The 17,596-nt window shown below is 36.1% G+C and overlaps 1 protein-coding gene across 8 annotated transcripts in view; it reads right to left on the bottom strand.

Moving 5' to 3' along the window:
• Positions 1 to 17,596, bottom strand: part of MAP4K3 (mitogen-activated protein kinase kinase kinase kinase 3) — a 194,685-nt gene that overhangs the window by 54,832 nt on the left and 122,257 nt on the right. For all 8 annotated transcript variants that reach the window (XR_007129855.1, XM_047743775.1, XM_047743773.1 and 5 more), the window contains exons 5-13: positions 14,167 to 14,222; positions 13,525 to 13,572; positions 8,746 to 8,788; positions 7,162 to 7,234; positions 4,173 to 4,304; positions 3,904 to 3,966; positions 3,734 to 3,815; positions 3,530 to 3,640; positions 413 to 491 (exon numbers count right to left, since the gene is read on the bottom strand). Coding sequence is in view for 7 of the 8 variants with exons in the window: in XM_047743775.1 (XP_047599731.1) it covers positions 413 to 491; positions 3,530 to 3,640; positions 3,734 to 3,815; positions 3,904 to 3,966; positions 4,173 to 4,304; positions 7,162 to 7,234; positions 8,746 to 8,788; positions 13,525 to 13,572; positions 14,167 to 14,222 (687 nt within the window). In the remaining variant the exon portion in view is untranslated. The remainder of the gene's footprint in view (positions 1 to 412; positions 492 to 3,529; positions 3,641 to 3,733; positions 3,816 to 3,903; positions 3,967 to 4,172; positions 4,305 to 7,161; positions 7,235 to 8,745; positions 8,789 to 13,524; positions 13,573 to 14,166; positions 14,223 to 17,596) is intronic.

The following is a 17,596-nucleotide window of genomic DNA, read 5'->3' on the forward strand; positions in this document are numbered from 1 at the left end:
GAACCATAAACACCTACAGAACTCGGGAGCTTGTGCAAAGTGAAGGACCTCAAGCCCAGCCACAGATCCACGGAATGGGAAACTCTACTTCCACAAGCTCTCTAGGTTAGTCACACACCCACCAGTTTAAGAGGCACTGCCTCGATTATCCTGTCCTGCCTGGTCGAGGAATTTTATTCCTCCTCCCAGACTGTAACAACATAAATACATCCCACATCCCCTCTCTTGCCAAAATTCCCCAGGGAACAAGGTAGAGGAAATTCTTTCTGCCTTAATTAAACTCTACATTTAAAAAGGTTTACTAAGAAAGACTAATCGGAAGAAAATGAAGCAAAAATAACTGTAACTAAATTACAACTTGAAATCTTATTTCTCATTGTTAAATTACGAAGTGTGTATAGTATATACTTACAGTTTATCTCTGAGCGTGTTTTTTCTTCTCTTACATTTCTACTTGTTGAGTGAATTCTATGCGGTACAGCAACAAGAGGCTAGGAAAGAGCAAAATCAATGACATGTGGCATTTGACAATCAAGTCACAGCCTGATCCACAAAATTACTCAAACGTGAAAGAGATACTCCATTTTATACAAAAATGGGACAAAATATAATGAATCTGTGATTTTTTTTTTTCCCCTCAGAAAGAGGCAACTAAAAACTGGGAGCTTCTAAGATTATGGATATATTTTGTCCACAGCAATTTCCCAATAAATGTTCTCTGAATTGAATATATATAAATATATAAAATTGAGTGTTTCAATAATTCAACAGTGGTTCAAAAGCTGTAGCTTTCCTTGCTGCACAACAGAACTGTTTTAATTAAAAAAATCTGCCTCAAGTTCTTTTACCAAAAATAATGAGATAAATAAAATGAATTGATGCTAAAGGTATTTGTGATCTGTGGTCCTTTTACTTAGTAAACATAATTTTCACCCCTTTATGGTTTTTTTTCCTTGTAGGAGTAGTGCTCTATTTTCTTTCCTTTCACTGTATTAAAATCTCTGTGTATCGCCACACTCAGAGAGAAACATTCGGGCTGGGGGGGGGGCGGGAAGAGGTGGAGCGGTGATGAGTTCTCACTGCTGTATCACAGACATTCCTCCAATCTTTTGGGGAGCACAAGGGGCCCTATCTGTAAAGCCTCTGAAGCTCCATCCCATACACTTTAAGATCTCACCTTAAGAGGTGATGCCAGCATCTATTTCATGTACCAAACAGGTTTTTTTTCTGCGTGTGAAACGCTTCCCTTGAAATTATTACCTTTGAAGGAGATACACTCTTAGGCATATCTTCGTGGAAAACGTAATTCATAAACACTTGAGCTCAAATGATCAGATTCAAAAGGCAGATCAAGAACAAGACTCAAGTTATTCTCAGTATAGGCACATCTCAGGAAATAAATATGAATCTAAAAGACCCAAATACTGAAAATACTGACGTAGAAAAGTAGTAGCAAAAGTCATTTCAAAACGGAAGTATGTAAACTTGACACATACAGTGATTCGTAGTTTACAAAGCGCTTTCATATACCTGAGCTTATTTTGTCCTCAAAATTAACTTATGAACCTAGTACTGTTCTTCATTTTATAGATCAGAACACTGAGACTCAAAATTAGGGTGCTCAGCGAATTAGAAGGAGAGCTGGGGAAAAACCCCTGTACTTCTGATCACAATATATAGTAGCAAAAATAGGTATCATGTCAGGTCACACAGATTACTATCATCAGTGAACATGAATAAAATCCACGACTGCCTATGAGAACAGTTTTACTTTCCCAGCTTAAATGGTTAATTGTAAAATTATTATTATTATTTTTTAAAGATTTTATTTATTTATTTGACAGATAGAGATAGGCTGAGAGGCAGGCAGGCAGAGAGAGAGGAGGAAGCAGGCTCCCCGCTGAGCAGAGAGCCCGATGCGGGGCTCGATCCCAGGACCCTGGGATCATGACCTGAGCCGAAGGCAGCGGCATTAACCCACTGAGCCACCCAGGCGCCCCTTAATTGTAAAATTATTAAATCTTAGAATGCTGTTCATAGAATTTTCTTCTCCTACATGTTAATCCATTTACTATCAAGTAAATAATCTATAGAAGTTTTTTTGCAAAAAAACGAAACTCATTCTTACTGGTTCTAATATTTTAAGTAACAGTGCACTAGGTAAACATTAGTTTTACTATTTTTTTCACCTTCCTTATACATTTAAAACTGACAGTAAGAGAATTTTTAATATTTTGACAAAAATTTTTTAAAGTCACAGAACTGTGGTTTCCCCTGCTGATTAGATTAGGATCACTTTGCAGGGTGTCTCAGCTTACAGGGTCATTTCTACAGTCCTGTGTCACCATGCAAACTGAGGACTGCCTATATGTTGAATGATGGGAGAAGAGTTTATAAAACTCAAGTTTTTAAGAAACAAAAGTAAGCAAACAACAAAAATAATTTTTTCTTATTATAAGATCAGTAATTCTTCATGTTTTACTTTCCCAGCTTAAATGGATAATTGTAAAATAATTAAATCTTAGAATGCTGTTCATAGTAAATGGATAAACATGTAGGAGAAGAAAATTCTATCAAGTAAATAATCTATACACTTTTTTTGCAAAAAAAAAAAAACGAAACACATTCATTCTCATTTGTTTTCAAACTCTTTTACAAACCTTGAACAAAAGGGGCAGATAGCTCATTTAATTACAGCTGTGTAGTGATGGCAAGCTAGAACAATGGTGAATTGATAGGTTCTCTCTGACTTAAGATGATGTGCAACTATCTGTCTGACTACTGACAGCTATCATTCCCGCAGTACCATCAATGAAATTTATACCATTTTAAGTACCTTCCAAAAAGCCTGTGAGGCAGGGTCAAGGCTATCCACAGCAGTTACACACCCAATAACAAAATTCTGCCATGTCACATTTACTAAGTTTATGTTAGGTGCCACCATTACTAGCTAAGCTAGGAATTTTAAATATGCCAACAGAAGAGAGGCTTCCTTTGATATCAATGCTTCTATCATTAGTTACTCTCTAACAACTATACTGGCTTATTTTTAAACATTTCCATAGTGGATAATTAGGGTTTTAGTCACTAACAAGAGCAATCCTATACTTTCTATTAACTACTAATAATTCATCAGGTACTGTACAAGGATATTTTTTAAAAGAGGAAAACCGAACTGAAATTTTGAGTATATTCTAACATCTGGTTTAAGTGCTTCCCATTTGTGTTCTCTCTTATAGTGGACGATTCATTTGGCAACATAATCTGAAATGACTACTTTGAAATAACTATAGTAATTTCACCAAGTGGATTAGATGATCGTGCTTTGCCATTTCAGAAAACAGTCACCTATAAGCCAGTAAGAAAACCCCTGCACATGACTTCCCTAAGAGAGGCTGAGTCAAAGACTTAATTATTTCCTTAGGAGATTTTCATTTAAACTAGACCCGGAACTTCAAAAAATTGATTGAGATGCACATACCTATATACATATGTGTTAAATATACTAGTTGGTAAAGACAATTCCTACCTCAGGATCATCATCATCAAAATCATGGTAAGTGGAATGATCCGGATTATTCACTTTATCCAAAAGTTCAATTGCCAAAGATCGTGTCAAAGGTTGTGTGACAAATGGGTGCTATAAAAGTAACATAATACAAAACACTCATTAGAAATCTAAGTAAACATTTTATTTTTTGAAAAAAGACGTATTTCAGGGCAAAAATAATACCTGTAATAACTTTTCAGCAGTAGGTCTTTTTTTTGGATTTTTGGTAAGTGCCATTTTCACGAAATGATGAAAACTATTTGACCTAAGAAATTTTGAAAATTACAGAATTTTAAGTTTTATTTCTTTTTTTTTACTCATGATTATAAAGTAAATAACACAAAAATACTTACCACTTCATTTTATCCTTTAGTTTAGGAGGCTGAAAATTACTTTTTGTCATTAGAAATAATGCTCTGAAAAATCAACAAATTACACAGCATTTTAAGATTTCACATCTTAATATGTAATATAAATCTATTACTATTAAATAATACTATTACTACTAATAACGTAGAGCAAGACTAAGAATATTATTTGTTCATGATGTAACAAATACTGGGCAGGGGGAGGGGATTACCCTTAATCTGAGTATAGAGTTCTTCAATTATGACACACTGACCTCATTGGGTGTAAATCAAACATAGGCGGCTGAAGCTCAGCTAGTTCTATGGCAGTGATTCCTACTGCCCAGAGATCGCAGAGCTGATTGTAACCCCCTTTCCTTTCAACAGCTGCGACTTCCGGTGCCATCCTGAAGGAAATATTCCAGGAGAGAAAAAAAAAGAAAATAAAAAACAACTTCTATTTATTGTATTTTCCTTCATATTCCCATCAGAGGCACTTGAAACTAAGCTGAGGCCTATTTAGGCCCTGATATCTGAAAAATATGTAGTATATCAAAGATCTCTTCCAAGATCTTGACTTTGTAAGATTCTCCATCCCAAGACCCTACTGGTGACTCCTTGGTTACTTTGCTATACTAATTATAAAGGTTTATAAAACTTTGCCAATTATAATATAGCAACACATCCTATATTTGTCCATATCTCCATCACTTCCTTTGTACAATTCTGCAGAATTTTACAGAGAAATAACACCTTGCAATAAATGTTCTACAATTTTTAGCTCTACCTACTTACACCAACAAATTGCAATCTGGCCTCTGTTTTCATGTGACCAAAACTATTTATTGGGGCATCAATAATTTTAATTTAGTACTTAATTCATATTTACTATAAAGTTAATTGGCAGTTTTTCAGTTTTATTATAATGGTGGAAATTATAAAAATGAGTGTTTGCTTTTTAAAGCTGTATTTATTTAAAGGAAAGTGACCCAAACTTAGTTTTCTTTTTTTTAACTTTCCTATATAGTCTTATTCTAATTATATTTCTATAAATTTGTATTTGACTGATTTAAATTATCATACTAATTCTCAAATATAAATATTTTAAATCCTAAACAACAGTTTTAAAAATAACCAACTCTTGGGGCGCCTGGGTGGCTCAGTTGGTTGAGCTACTGGGGCTCGGGTCATGATCCCGGACTTCCAGGATCGAGTCCCGTATCTGGCTCCCAGCTCCTTGGGGAGTCTGCTTCTCTGACTTTCTCCTCTCTCATGTTCTCTCTCACTCATTCTCTCACAGATAAATGAATAAAATCTTAAAAAAAAATTTTTTTTTTTAAATAACCAACTCTTAATATCAGAAGAATGATTTAAATAAGTAACAAATACACATCTGTCTTCCTAGTATGATTTCAGGCAAGTCAGATAAGTCAGTGAAATTACACACACACACACACACACACACACACACCCCAACCCTTTAGTTTTCAAGGTGCTTGTTCTAAAATCTTTCTAATCCTAAAGTACTTCTTAAAAATATTCAAATTATTATAAGAAAAGTAATTTTAAAGTATATCAGTTATTACTTCACAGCTGTGTAGTGATGGCAAGCTAGAACAACGGTGAATTGAGAGGTTCTCTCTAACTTAAGATGATGTGCAACTATCTTTCTGACTACTGACAGCTATCATTCCTGCTTTCCTATTATTGCTGGCTAGATTCCAGCTTGCTGGGGGGAAATGCACTTGCAGAGAATCAAAGTGCATAAAGCTGATATGCCTGGCTTGCCATGTTAGATGATGTTCTCCATTCCTCTATAAAATATAAGTGAAATTGTCTAGCTGGTATACTTCTACTTCTGCCAGTTAGGCTGTATGCTTACCACTGTCAACTGAGTTCATCTCTGAGTCTGTTTATTCATTACATTATATATATCATATATATATGATATATAATATATATATATGTGTTATATAATACAATATAATACAATAAATAATAATATTTGTTATAACTGGTTTGTTATGAAGTTGAAAAGAGTTATGAAAATTAAAGTGAATGCTTCCAAAAACCCTGTTAAAGACAAGTTTCTAAAGACAAAACCAGATGACCTGGCAAATTAGGTGAAGAATATGACAACTGCAAAAGACTAGGAAGGCTACAGACTGTAATTCCGTTTGTATGACATTCGGGGAAAAGGCAAAACTAGAGAGACAGAAATCACACTGGGTGTTGACAGAGGCTAGGGACGAGGGAACAGAATTTACTAAAAGGGGACAAAAGAACACTTCCTTGGGTGCTGGAAACCTATCTTTTATACTGATTATGGTAGTATTTCTCACTACCACAGTATACAAGTTTCTCAACCTTGAGAGAACTGCATACGGAATAAGGCTGAATTTATACCTCATACATCGGACTTAAAAAAAAGTCACACGCTTTATACGTCCAAGTTCTCACTGCATTTTAGAGAAATACAACCCAGGAAATACAGCTGAGGCATCGTGGGTATTGTTTATATTATTAAGACAGAACTCTAATTAGTGAGCCAAAGAAAAGGTCCCATGGCAAAGAAAAAAAAGTGCACTCATATACCTTAAATTAAAATAAAATGTTTAAGATATATACGTATTAAATTTTGAGATGTGCCACTGAACAGACATTTTTTATTAACTGAGTAACTGCCAACCTTAGTCACTTTGGACAAGAGATTCCATTCTGTTCTACATCCCTAGAGTTCATGTGGTAAAGACATGATACTAGAGAGAGAGATGAAGTGTGAGAATTGTCCCAAAATTTACTTTGCCTAATTCACAATTTCACAAGCTCCCAAGATAGTTCTTACTTTCTTAGAAGAGAAATAACATTAGCTTTTAATCTCTGAAGCTGGAGTTGGAAATCAGTTCGACAAACATTTACTAAGTATGTGTAAAAACCATGCTGGACCCCAGAGAGTCAGTGAGAGTTCCTTTGTATCAAGGTTCCCAAAAGCCATTGTCCATCTTTTTAAAGCCTTTTGCTCTTAATGAAAATAAACATGATAAAATATTCCTTGGTTGTGTAATCCATCTACAAGTGTACATGCCTAAATTGCTTAAGCTACCGATTATCTTCTTAATCTGTTTTAGTCCTAAAAATTTTGGCCAGTCTTAATCTGTTTTAGTGCTAAAAATTTTGGCCAGTCTATTTTTCTTTTTCAATAGATGCTGTACTCAATAATGATAGAATAACAAAAAGTTAAAATGTCAATTAAAATACAATTACCAATATGGTGTACCAATGAAAGACTTCCGTTTGGCAATTGTAGCTGTAATCTGTGCAGATACTCCAAAATCAGCTATTAAAAAAATAAGAAACATTTAGAAAAGAAAGCTGAGGGAAAGTAAAACTATTTATGGTAACATGAGAAATAACTTTTAATAATTCTTTTCATTAAACTAATTTCATAGAAATCAGATATTCTTAAACATCACATTAAAATTTTTAACTTTTATGGGTTAGCACTAAAATATCACAAAGTAGTCAGTTTGTATCACAGCCACATATATTCCCATATATCCCTGCATGAATCAAATGACAATAAGTCAAGAGCAAATGATTTTGATGAGAAAGAGACAGCTGAAAAAATTTAAGCTGCCAGATTTAATAATGTAATTTCAAATTCCCAGGACCTAAAATTCAAGGAAAATCACTGGAAGGGATGGTAAGTAGTAATATATTCCATTCACTTCCTGCCACATTCATGATGACTGACATCAAACAAACTAATAATCTACTGGCAAATCTACCCTAGCTTGAAAAGACATCCAAACAGAATATTCTACAAACTCTCACCTCAGCAATACATTCTAATACCAACACCAATCACTATCAGGAAATCTGTTTTTATGTAGAATTTGTTGCTATTCTTTCAGTATGCTGAGTTCTAAATATTTTCTAGTTTTTAACGGTCATTTCTAAGTCCTTATTAACCAAGATCTATATAGGATGTTAGCCAGGAAGGCACATAATATTAACACTAAATATTAAACTGCTGACAGAAACTGTTCACTAAGCCATCAATAGTTAAGATAAATGCTTTTTTCATCTTTAGAGGAGGTTTGAAAAATTTTTATTACATGTTAATTTTCAGCTATATACGTTTAAATCTGATTAGTTGTATTGCAGGCTACAGTTCAAAACAGTTTTGTGTTTTTAAAATTTCTGATTTATCTTATAGTAATATGTAATTCAAAATAACTTTCTTATTTATTAAATACTTCATTTAACACGTAACAGCTATGATCTTATTTATAAAAACTACTATACTATACATGTTTGCAGTCTTAAACTTTTAAACTTATTTAGGGTTTAAACTCTATTTCAGTCATAATCAAAAGTTACAAAACAAAAGGTACAGTTTGAAATAAAGCAACAACCTACATCGGTATTATATTCTTATATAAGTAATACTGTATTTTATTTTAAGCTAATGTAAAGGATGTAGGATCGCTGGTGCAATTGATTTTTTGGATTGGTTTGTTTACCTTGTTTTTTAGTCACAAGGTAATTCTGTACAGATTATTCTTACTAAAAGTCACATTCTTCAGGTTATAGGTAAAAGGATCTCTAAAGAATTATTATTTTATTGTATCTTTACAACAAATCTGTCATATGTGAAGATCAGACTTTATCCCCGTTTAAGGGAAAAGGAACCAGATACAGAGAGGTTACATATGCCCCGCAATGAGATTTTCACCTAAAAATACAGAAATGCTGAGGGAAAAACCTAGTCCTAGCAAAGCAAAATACAAACTTATTATGTTCTTGAATAAATTGGAACAAATGACAAAATTTTAATTTACTTACCCAATTTTACATGACCATTATCCGTTAACAGAATGTTAGCTCCCTTCAAAGTGAGAACATTTTAAAGTAAGAAACATTTTTTCAGACACAACATAAAATAGACCCAATTTCATATTTAAAATAAACACAAGTAGCAGCCTTAGACCTAGAAATACTTAAAAGTTTAAAGTATCCCCAACTAAAGTGTTACACATCATTATATTCACAGGAAAACTTACCATCCACATTTTAGTCAATCTGACTACTTACAAAATTTCCACCTTGCAAAAGGCTGCTATTAACACAATATGAATGCTATAATAAAATCATGTATTATTTTTCATCTAAATGTTATTTTCTTACTGATTAAACACTGTGACTGCACTAAAATGTGACCTTATACTGGCATTTTCACTTCCTTCTATTACATTTTAAATTTGTTATTTCTGTTCAAAAAATCCACAAATTTCCCTTCATAGGAATTGATCATTGATGAAATGGTTGCTGGTCTGTAAGACTGAACCTTGCTGCTTAGTACATGGGGCTGTCTATCTTGACATGTCTGCCCACCGTTTAGGCCTGTTCAGAAGATAAACAACTAGCCACGGGCCCACCAAATCAAAATGTCACCGTCTACATGACTGTGAGAGAACAGAAAATATAGATTGGTTTCTCCCCCCAGTTTCTGGCATGGCCCTCTGGAAACCCTAGTAAGTTCTGAAGTGACAAAAGCGCTAGGAGCATCTTTTGTTCTAATATATGATCTCAGACCCTGGTTCTTGACACAGTGCTCTTGAAACACTTGTAATTTCAGGGGGTGACGGGAGTGTCTTCTTGTTCTAATGAAGCAACTATGAGTGGGCTCCTGGACAGCTCCTGGATAAGGGATGGTCACCGGAAAGACCAAGCCATGATTAGAAGCTTGGAATTTTCAGCCCTGCCCCACAATCTCCTGAGAAGGGAGAGGAGCTGAAAATGGAGTTAACGACTGATCATGCCTAAAGAGGAAGCCTCCATAAAATGGGGTTTAGAGAGCTTCCAGGTTGGTGGAGGTCCTAGGAGAGGGTAATGTCTGGAGAAGGAATGGAATCTCCACAACCCTTACCTTGCCCTATGTATCGCTCCCATCTGGATGTTCACTGGTATCTCTTACCAAATCCTTTAATAAACTGATAAATGTATACAATTTCCTGAGTTCTGTGAGCCACTCTAACAAATTAATTGAACCCAGGAAGGGGGTCTTTGGAACCGCTGAGCTATACAGCCAGATGCTCAGAAGCACAGCTGATAACCTGGGCTTGCAACCTATTATCTGGAGGGTGTGTGTTTGTGTGTGTGTGTGATGGGAGAAGGGACAGTCCTGTGGGACTAAGCCCGTATCTGTGGGATGTGATGCTACCTCCAGGAAACAGTGTCAGAACTGAGTTAAATGGTATGGACACCCAGCTGGTGTCACAGAGAACTGCTTGTTGTGGGGGAAACCACCACATGTTTGGTGACCAAAAGTGTCAGAAGTGAAGTGTTCTGTGTGAGGAAGTAAAGTAGACTCAGGAAAGAAGCACACAGTAGGGAAGATCTGGGTTTTTCCCTACACAGAGAGGAAATAACTCAGTGTTTTCCCATTACAATGACCTAGTCGCACTTTAGCTACTCCTACTTCCTGACCCGAGCCCAAGTAACCACTTCAATAAGCTCAAAGCTTTTAGAAGAGGTAGAAATACTGTGTCCCAAGATGTACAGCCTTTTTAAATTGTATTTTTTGCCTTTTCTATAACTTTTAAATGAACAAGCGAAAGCAAGCAGGCTCTTTAATCAAATCAATCACGTAATTATAGGCTTAAACGAAAAATACTAGGAAACCCTTTTCCATCCAAAAAAAGAGGAAACCATAATGTAAGACTGCAGCACCTGATATTACTGCAGCCCTATGGAATAATGGGAGAAACAAGAAAAAGGAGGGACAAAGAACTACAGCGAGGAGCTTTTTTTTTTTAAGAGGGAGGAGGGGGCAGGGGCAGAGAGAGAGAGAGAATCTTAAGCAGGCTCCAGGCCCACAGCAGGGCCTGGTATGGGGCTTAACCTCACAACCCTGAGATCATGATCTGAGCCAAAATCAGGAGTTGGGCACTTAACCGACGATACAGCACGGATTTTAACTTGATCTGGGCCCCAGCCATCTAGATGTCTGCCACAGTGCTCAGTTTGGTCTCTCCCCAGCTCCAGGTAAATTTTCCTATTATAGTCTATATCACAACACATGCATCTATGGCCTTTGAAGCTCCTTTCCTTCCACCCTTCCTTTCCTCCCTCCCTGAGCAACCAACTGCTATTTTAAGCTCTAGGGTTGTAGTAACAAATACAGTAAAAAATAAAAGTTCCAGCTCTCGTGAAGTTTACACTGAATAGGAGAGAAAGAAAATCTAAAAATGAATACACACACACATGAATGAATGGACACAAGCAATGATTCAAAGGCAGGAAGAGATAAGTACTTTAAAGACCGTGGTATCTGAGCAGAGATCTGGATGAAGAGAGGGTGCAGAGCCATGCCAAAATCTGGGAGAAAAACATTCCAGGAAGAGGATACAGCAAACACAAAGCCTTGGTGCCAGAATACATATTCCAAAAACATCAAGTTTAGTGTGGCTGAAACAGAATGAGTGAAATGGAGAGGCGTGAGATGAGGTTAAAGAGAAAAGCAGGGGCCAGATCATGGATAACCTTACAGGGTTGTATAGTTTAAAAAAAAAAAAATAAATCTTGATTTTACACTCAGTATGGTAGGAAGCCAAGGTGGTTTATAAACAGAAGAGTGATGAGCTGTGATTTAAAAAGATCACTCTGGGGCGCCTGGGTGGCTCAGTGGGTTAAAGCCTCTGCCTTCGGCTCGGGTCATGATCCCGGAGTCCTGGGATCGAGCCCCACATCGGGCTATCTGCTCAGCAGGGAGCCTGCTTCCCTTCCTCTCTCTCTGCCTGCCTCTCTGCCTACTTGTGATCTTTCTCTCTGTCAAATAAATAAATAAAATCTTAAAAAAAAAAAATAAAAAGCTCACTCTGGGGGTGCCTGGGGGGTTCAGATGGTTAAGTGTCTCCCTTCAGCTCAGGTCATGATCCCGGGGTCCTGGGATTAAGCCCCGCATCCAGCTCCCCTCTCAGTGCAGAGCCTGCTTCTCCCTCTCTCTGTGCCACTCCCTCTGCTTGTGCTCTCTGGCTCTTTCTCTATTTATTTATCTCTCAATTTCTCTCTCTTTTTATCAAACAAATAAAATCTTTAAAAATAAATAAATACACAAATGAATAAATAAAAATAAAAAGATCACTCTGGTTGCAAGCTGGAGGAGTGACTATAGAAACATTCAAGCAGAGCACCTGGAAGGCTGCTGGAAAAGTGCTGGTGAGAAAAAATAATTCAGTGGCTTAGACCGGGGTGGAAATAATGGTGATGGGCTGAATCTCCCCAGTTAGGCGCAAACTCTGAAGTTCGGCACACAACTCTTCGTGTAATGGAGCCAAGCCCATCTCCTGTTACTCTCACACGTTTTCTTCAATAAAACGGTAAAGCTTTTATGCTACCCACACTTTTATGCTCCCTTTTTATGACCCCACACTTTCTGACATCGGTATCTTTGCTTCACTGTTCCCTCTGCTTGGAAGGCACTCCAACCTCCACTTCTGACAAAAATCTATCAGACTTTCCAGATCATCTAGGTGCTGATGACACAGTACCTTTCTTGATTTACTTATGTTATGATCTCTTCTCCCTATGAACTCCAAAGCTCTTTGCTTATGTCTTTTAAGTGGCTTATAAAAAATACTTAAAGTAAAGGATCTCAGCAGCTGATCTGACAGTCCACTGAAATTTTATGCAAAATATGAAGGCTGGGCATAAGGACATTTTCTGAGAAGAGGGTCCATAGCTTTCAGGGACTCAAAGAGCAACAGGATACCCGCCCCCCTTTGACCTTTATGTCAAAGAAAACTTCAGAAAACAAAAAGGGGAAAGAAGTAGAAGAAAAGATGAACAAGGAAGAAGGTCAAAGAAAAATAAATGAAAGGAGAAAATACTAAGTTGGGAAGACTGCAGAATGTTTAGAAATAACTTCAGGAGTCCTGCCAGAGCACCAAATTTACCACAGAGCTAACCCCAGCATATCCAGTGCACCTGCTCTCCTCTGCCAGTTAAATCAAAGACCACAGGAAAATGGTACAGTTGAATTTATCCATTTTGAGACATTACTAATGATAGTTCTTTAAGACCTCCAAAGTTTACTATAATATTTGAAGCATGATATGTTCTAAAAACCCTAACTTAATGGAAGCAGACGACCTAATCTGCTTTTTACAAAAAAGTAACTACAGATAAACTAATCCGGGTTATTATAACACTAATCCACAAATGTATACTTTAAAAGGGTAAATTTTATGGTATGTGAATTGTATCTCAATAAAGCTGCTACAGAAAAGTAATAAAACTTGGGACGCCTGGGTGGCTCGGTTGGTTGAGCGTCTGCCTTCAGCCAGGACCCTGGGATCGAGTCCTGCATCGGGCTCCCTGCTCAGCGGGGGGCCTGCTTCCCCCTCTGCCTGCTCTGCATGCAGCTCTTTGTGCTTCTGCTCTCTGACAAATAAATAAAATCTTAAAAAAAAAAAAAGTAATAAAACTCTTAAAAGTAACACTCAATTTTATTATAGTGACATATTTCAGGTAAGAAATTCATCAAAGAGATTAAGACAATAACAGTTTGAGCCGAGTATTTAAAAACGAGAGATGCCATTAGGTTAAACATATGATGTATACCTTTATATCTCTGTGCATTTTTCCTTTACTGTGAAGATAGTATAATCCCTGGAGTTTCAAAAAACAAAACACAAAAATTAATAAGACTTTACTACAGAGCATATTTCGGGATGTAAAGTGATTAATGGAATTAAACCAGAAACTGCTTTTTATTTACTCATTACAGAAGGTCTAATGGTAATCATTATTTTACTGAAATAGCCTAAAAAGACAAAAGAATCAAGAAAATGAAAAAGGCAAAGCTCAGCAGGAACCACTAATTTTCTAGAGACAAATACCTTCCACTAAACTCTGCAAATAGTCTGAAAGAACATTGAAAAAGTATAAATGCAGTTAGTATTAGAAAGTTTCAATTCCTGTAAGAGTGCTTAATTTTCAAGCCTTTCTTTGATATTAAGAGGAATATAAAAATATAAAATAACAAATCCAGAGCACTTAAATTTTAGAAGGTCATATTATCACACTAAGGGTTTATAGTGTTTATCTGCAAATATAATTTTAGTTTACTACACAATTAAAAATATGTTAAAATCCAAGAGTTTATTGAACTAGAATGCTCAACCTTTACTTAACAGATAATGCACAATAATTAAACACTGAATCCAATAAAGAATGGTACTTTTTAATTTGCACTGGACCTACCTGTAGTGTTTCTCTGCTAACATATGCAATTTGCAGTTCTGACAGAGGTCCTGTTACTATAAGAGAAGAAAATTAGTATCAGTGAAAGCACATTTTTCAGTAAATGATGAAGTCTTACAGGTTCCACTAAGCAATAGCTTTGATATACCTAAACAACTATAGTAAAATGTAAGCTCCATGAGGGCAGGATTTTTAAAATCTGATTTTTCTCACTGTTGTAGCCCCAGTGTTTAGAACAGTGCCTGGCATGGGAAAGCTGCTAAATAAATGCTGTGGAATGAATAAAGGACTGAAGTAGTCTCTGAAATTAATTATATTATCATTTTTGCACCTCACTGATCAATATTACCTTTTAAATGTTTAAAGAAATAAATCATGGAGAAGAGGCTTAGCTAGCTAGTTTTTATTAAACTTTTCTAAAATTTATATGTAATGCATATATTAAGGCTAGTTTTATTTTATTTTTTTTTAAAGAAGGGTGAAGAGAGGGGGCCTGGGGGGCTCGGTCAGTTAAGCATCTGCCTTTGGCTCAGGTCATGATCCCAGGGTCCTGGGACTGAGCCCCATGTCAGGCTCTCTGCTCAGCAGGAGTCTGCTTCTCACTCCCCCTCTGTGCTTTCTCTCACTCACTTTCTCTCAAATAAATAAATAAATAATTTTTTTAGAAAGGAGGGGGCAGAGGGAGAGGGAGAGGGAGAATCTTAAGTAGGCTCCATAGCTAGCACAGAGCCTGAAGCAGGGGTTGATCTCACAATCCTGGGATCATGACCTGTGCCAAAATCAAAAGTCGGATGTTTAACCAACTGAGCCACCCAGGCACCCTGCATTACAGCTACTTTTAAGTCAGTATTTTTTCCCCTAAGGTTATTAGCTTTATAGCTATAAAATTAGTATGTTCACTATAAAAATCCAATCGATAGACAAGTTTGGAAAGTAAAGGTCTCTTCCTTACCCATACTATTACTCAATAATAGGCAATATCAATAATTTGGCCTATAGCCTACCAGATAATTTTATGTAGAGACATATTTTAAATAATGTATGTATAGATCTCCCAGAAGAATATGAATGGAATCATAGTACACGTACAATTCTAAAACCTTTTTTGACTTACCACTGACAATTTTCTGTATCAATACATAGAACTCAATCATAATATTTAAACAATATCTCTCTGCATCTATCCACTACTGAAGACATTTAAGTAGTTTTCTCTTTTTCCATACTAAATCACTTCAAAATGAAGTCTCTCCACATTAGGTGGGAGAGACTATTCTAAAAATTGAATTAAATTCCAACAATGGAATCTTTTGCTAGATAGTAACCTCTTCAAAAAATGTTTATTTGGAGGGTATTTGTTGTATTTTACAATTGTGTAAGAGAGAAATCTATTTCACTTAGATTTTCTTAAGGACAAGTCTGGGTTTAAATGTCTGAAGATAAGTCATATAACTAATTCTTGTGGTTTGTAAGCCCTTCTCATTCAGTAAGATGGGCCTCCTTTCTATTTCTGTTTCCACAATATGGCAAACACCCTGAAAACAATACCTAGAAATGACAGAAAATAATATTTTAAATAAGCTTTTAAATGCCTAGCTATGTTAAAAAGTTAGAGACTTTCCCAGGAGCCAAAAACAAAAAGGGAAATGAAAATCAGAATGGTAAAAATGTGAAATATTCTAGCTATCTCTAAAGAAAAGGTCAATCTTGGTAAGCTGGCGCTTTAGTTTTATCCCCTACATGGGGAACAGAACAGAAGAAAAGGCCAATGATCTGTAGAGGAACAGTTAAAACAAATATGCCCATAAAACCAGAACCTTCAAAGGGCTACATCTTCACTTTAAAAGGGTAGAAAGGAAAAGAAGACCAAGGATTTTGTATCATGGACAGGATCCAGATAGGGAAAAATATCTTCCAGATTCTGTCACCACAGGCCTCTTGACTCAGGTTTGGGGTTCAAATATACTGGATACACTGGGGTCTTAGGATGACAGAAAGAAAAAACCACCATAACCACCACCGTGGAAGAACCCATTCTCAAAAGCCATATGGTATTCCTACTGAAAATGATCTGAGAATTCAAAATTATTAAATAAGTGGGAAGAAATTCACCACGAATGACATAAAAGAATGTGGAAAACTGTCAAAAGAACAATATTAAACAGAGGGAAAATGTTCAATGGAAAATAGAGAAAAAATTGCATTATAATGGAATGAAATGAAATATAATGAAAGGTTCCAATGTTAGTTCCTCAAAGAAAAAGTAAACAAAAGGAGAGAAGAAACTCATGTAAAAATATAAATTCAAAATGTATCCCCTTCACACACCTGTTGTAATTTAAAACATGTCCATGAATGCTTTGATAGTTTCCACCTCAAGTGTTAGAACTTAATTCCCTTTCTGAGTATGCGCTGGACAGAAATGATTTGCTTCTAAAGAACAAAATATGGCTGAAGGGACCGTATACAACTTCTGCGACTACATCATAAAGGCTTTATGGCTTCTTCTTTGCTCTCGGAGACTGCATGCCTGGGGACACCAGCTGCCATATCGTGAAGACACTCAAGCTGTCCTATGGCCAGATCCACATAGTAAAAAACTGATACCTGCCAAGAGCCATGCACCTGAATGAAGCTTTCTGCCAAAAGCCATGTTAAGTGAATCAAGGTGAAAGTGAATTCCTGAGCCCTACCCAAGCCCGCAGAGGGCTGGCGTCCCAGTTAATAGTGAAGCCTGCAAGTTTATGAGAGAATTTGAGCTAGACTTGCCCAACTAAACCATTCTTGAATTCTTGACCCTCAGAAACTGGGACATAGTATTTGCTGTTTTAAGCTGCTAAATCTTGGGATCATTTGTTATATAGCAATAGACAACTAATACAGTTCCCTCTTGTAAGAAGATTTAAATTTTTAAAAAATCCTATGGAGTGATGGATATAAGAGCAGTAAAACAAATTATAAAAATTGGTTTAGTGATATTTCAGAAAGCAGAAGTTAAAAAAAAGAAAGCAGAAATAACAGAAAAAAGCAGGCTTTGCAAATTTTGCATGACAGATCAAAATATGCTTTGTATTACACATATAAAAAAGCAAAATCCCACAAGCATTAGGGTTATTAGAAAAGAAGAACTTCTCTGTCACTAGGTGAGGTAACCCAAGTTAGTACACTACTCCCACAGAATGACAGTATGACAGAATGACAGTATGACAGAATGACAGATATTTGAGAATATCCAGGGTGTTGTAAAATTATCTTTTCTTCCACTGACCCAGCAGCTGATCAGTATAAATAAATCAAGACTAATAAACTTATATTACTTTGCTACTTCCAACATTCGGTTGAAATGGAATGACAACAATCATTACAAAAATATTTCTGTAACAAAAAACTGGTCTTCTTTCTTATTCATGAAGAAAGCAGAACCAGACAC

Source organism: Lutra lutra, chromosome 9 (genome assembly GCF_902655055.1).
Source record: "Lutra lutra chromosome 9, mLutLut1.2, whole genome shotgun sequence".
NCBI lineage: Eukaryota > Metazoa > Chordata > Mammalia > Carnivora > Mustelidae > Lutra > Lutra lutra.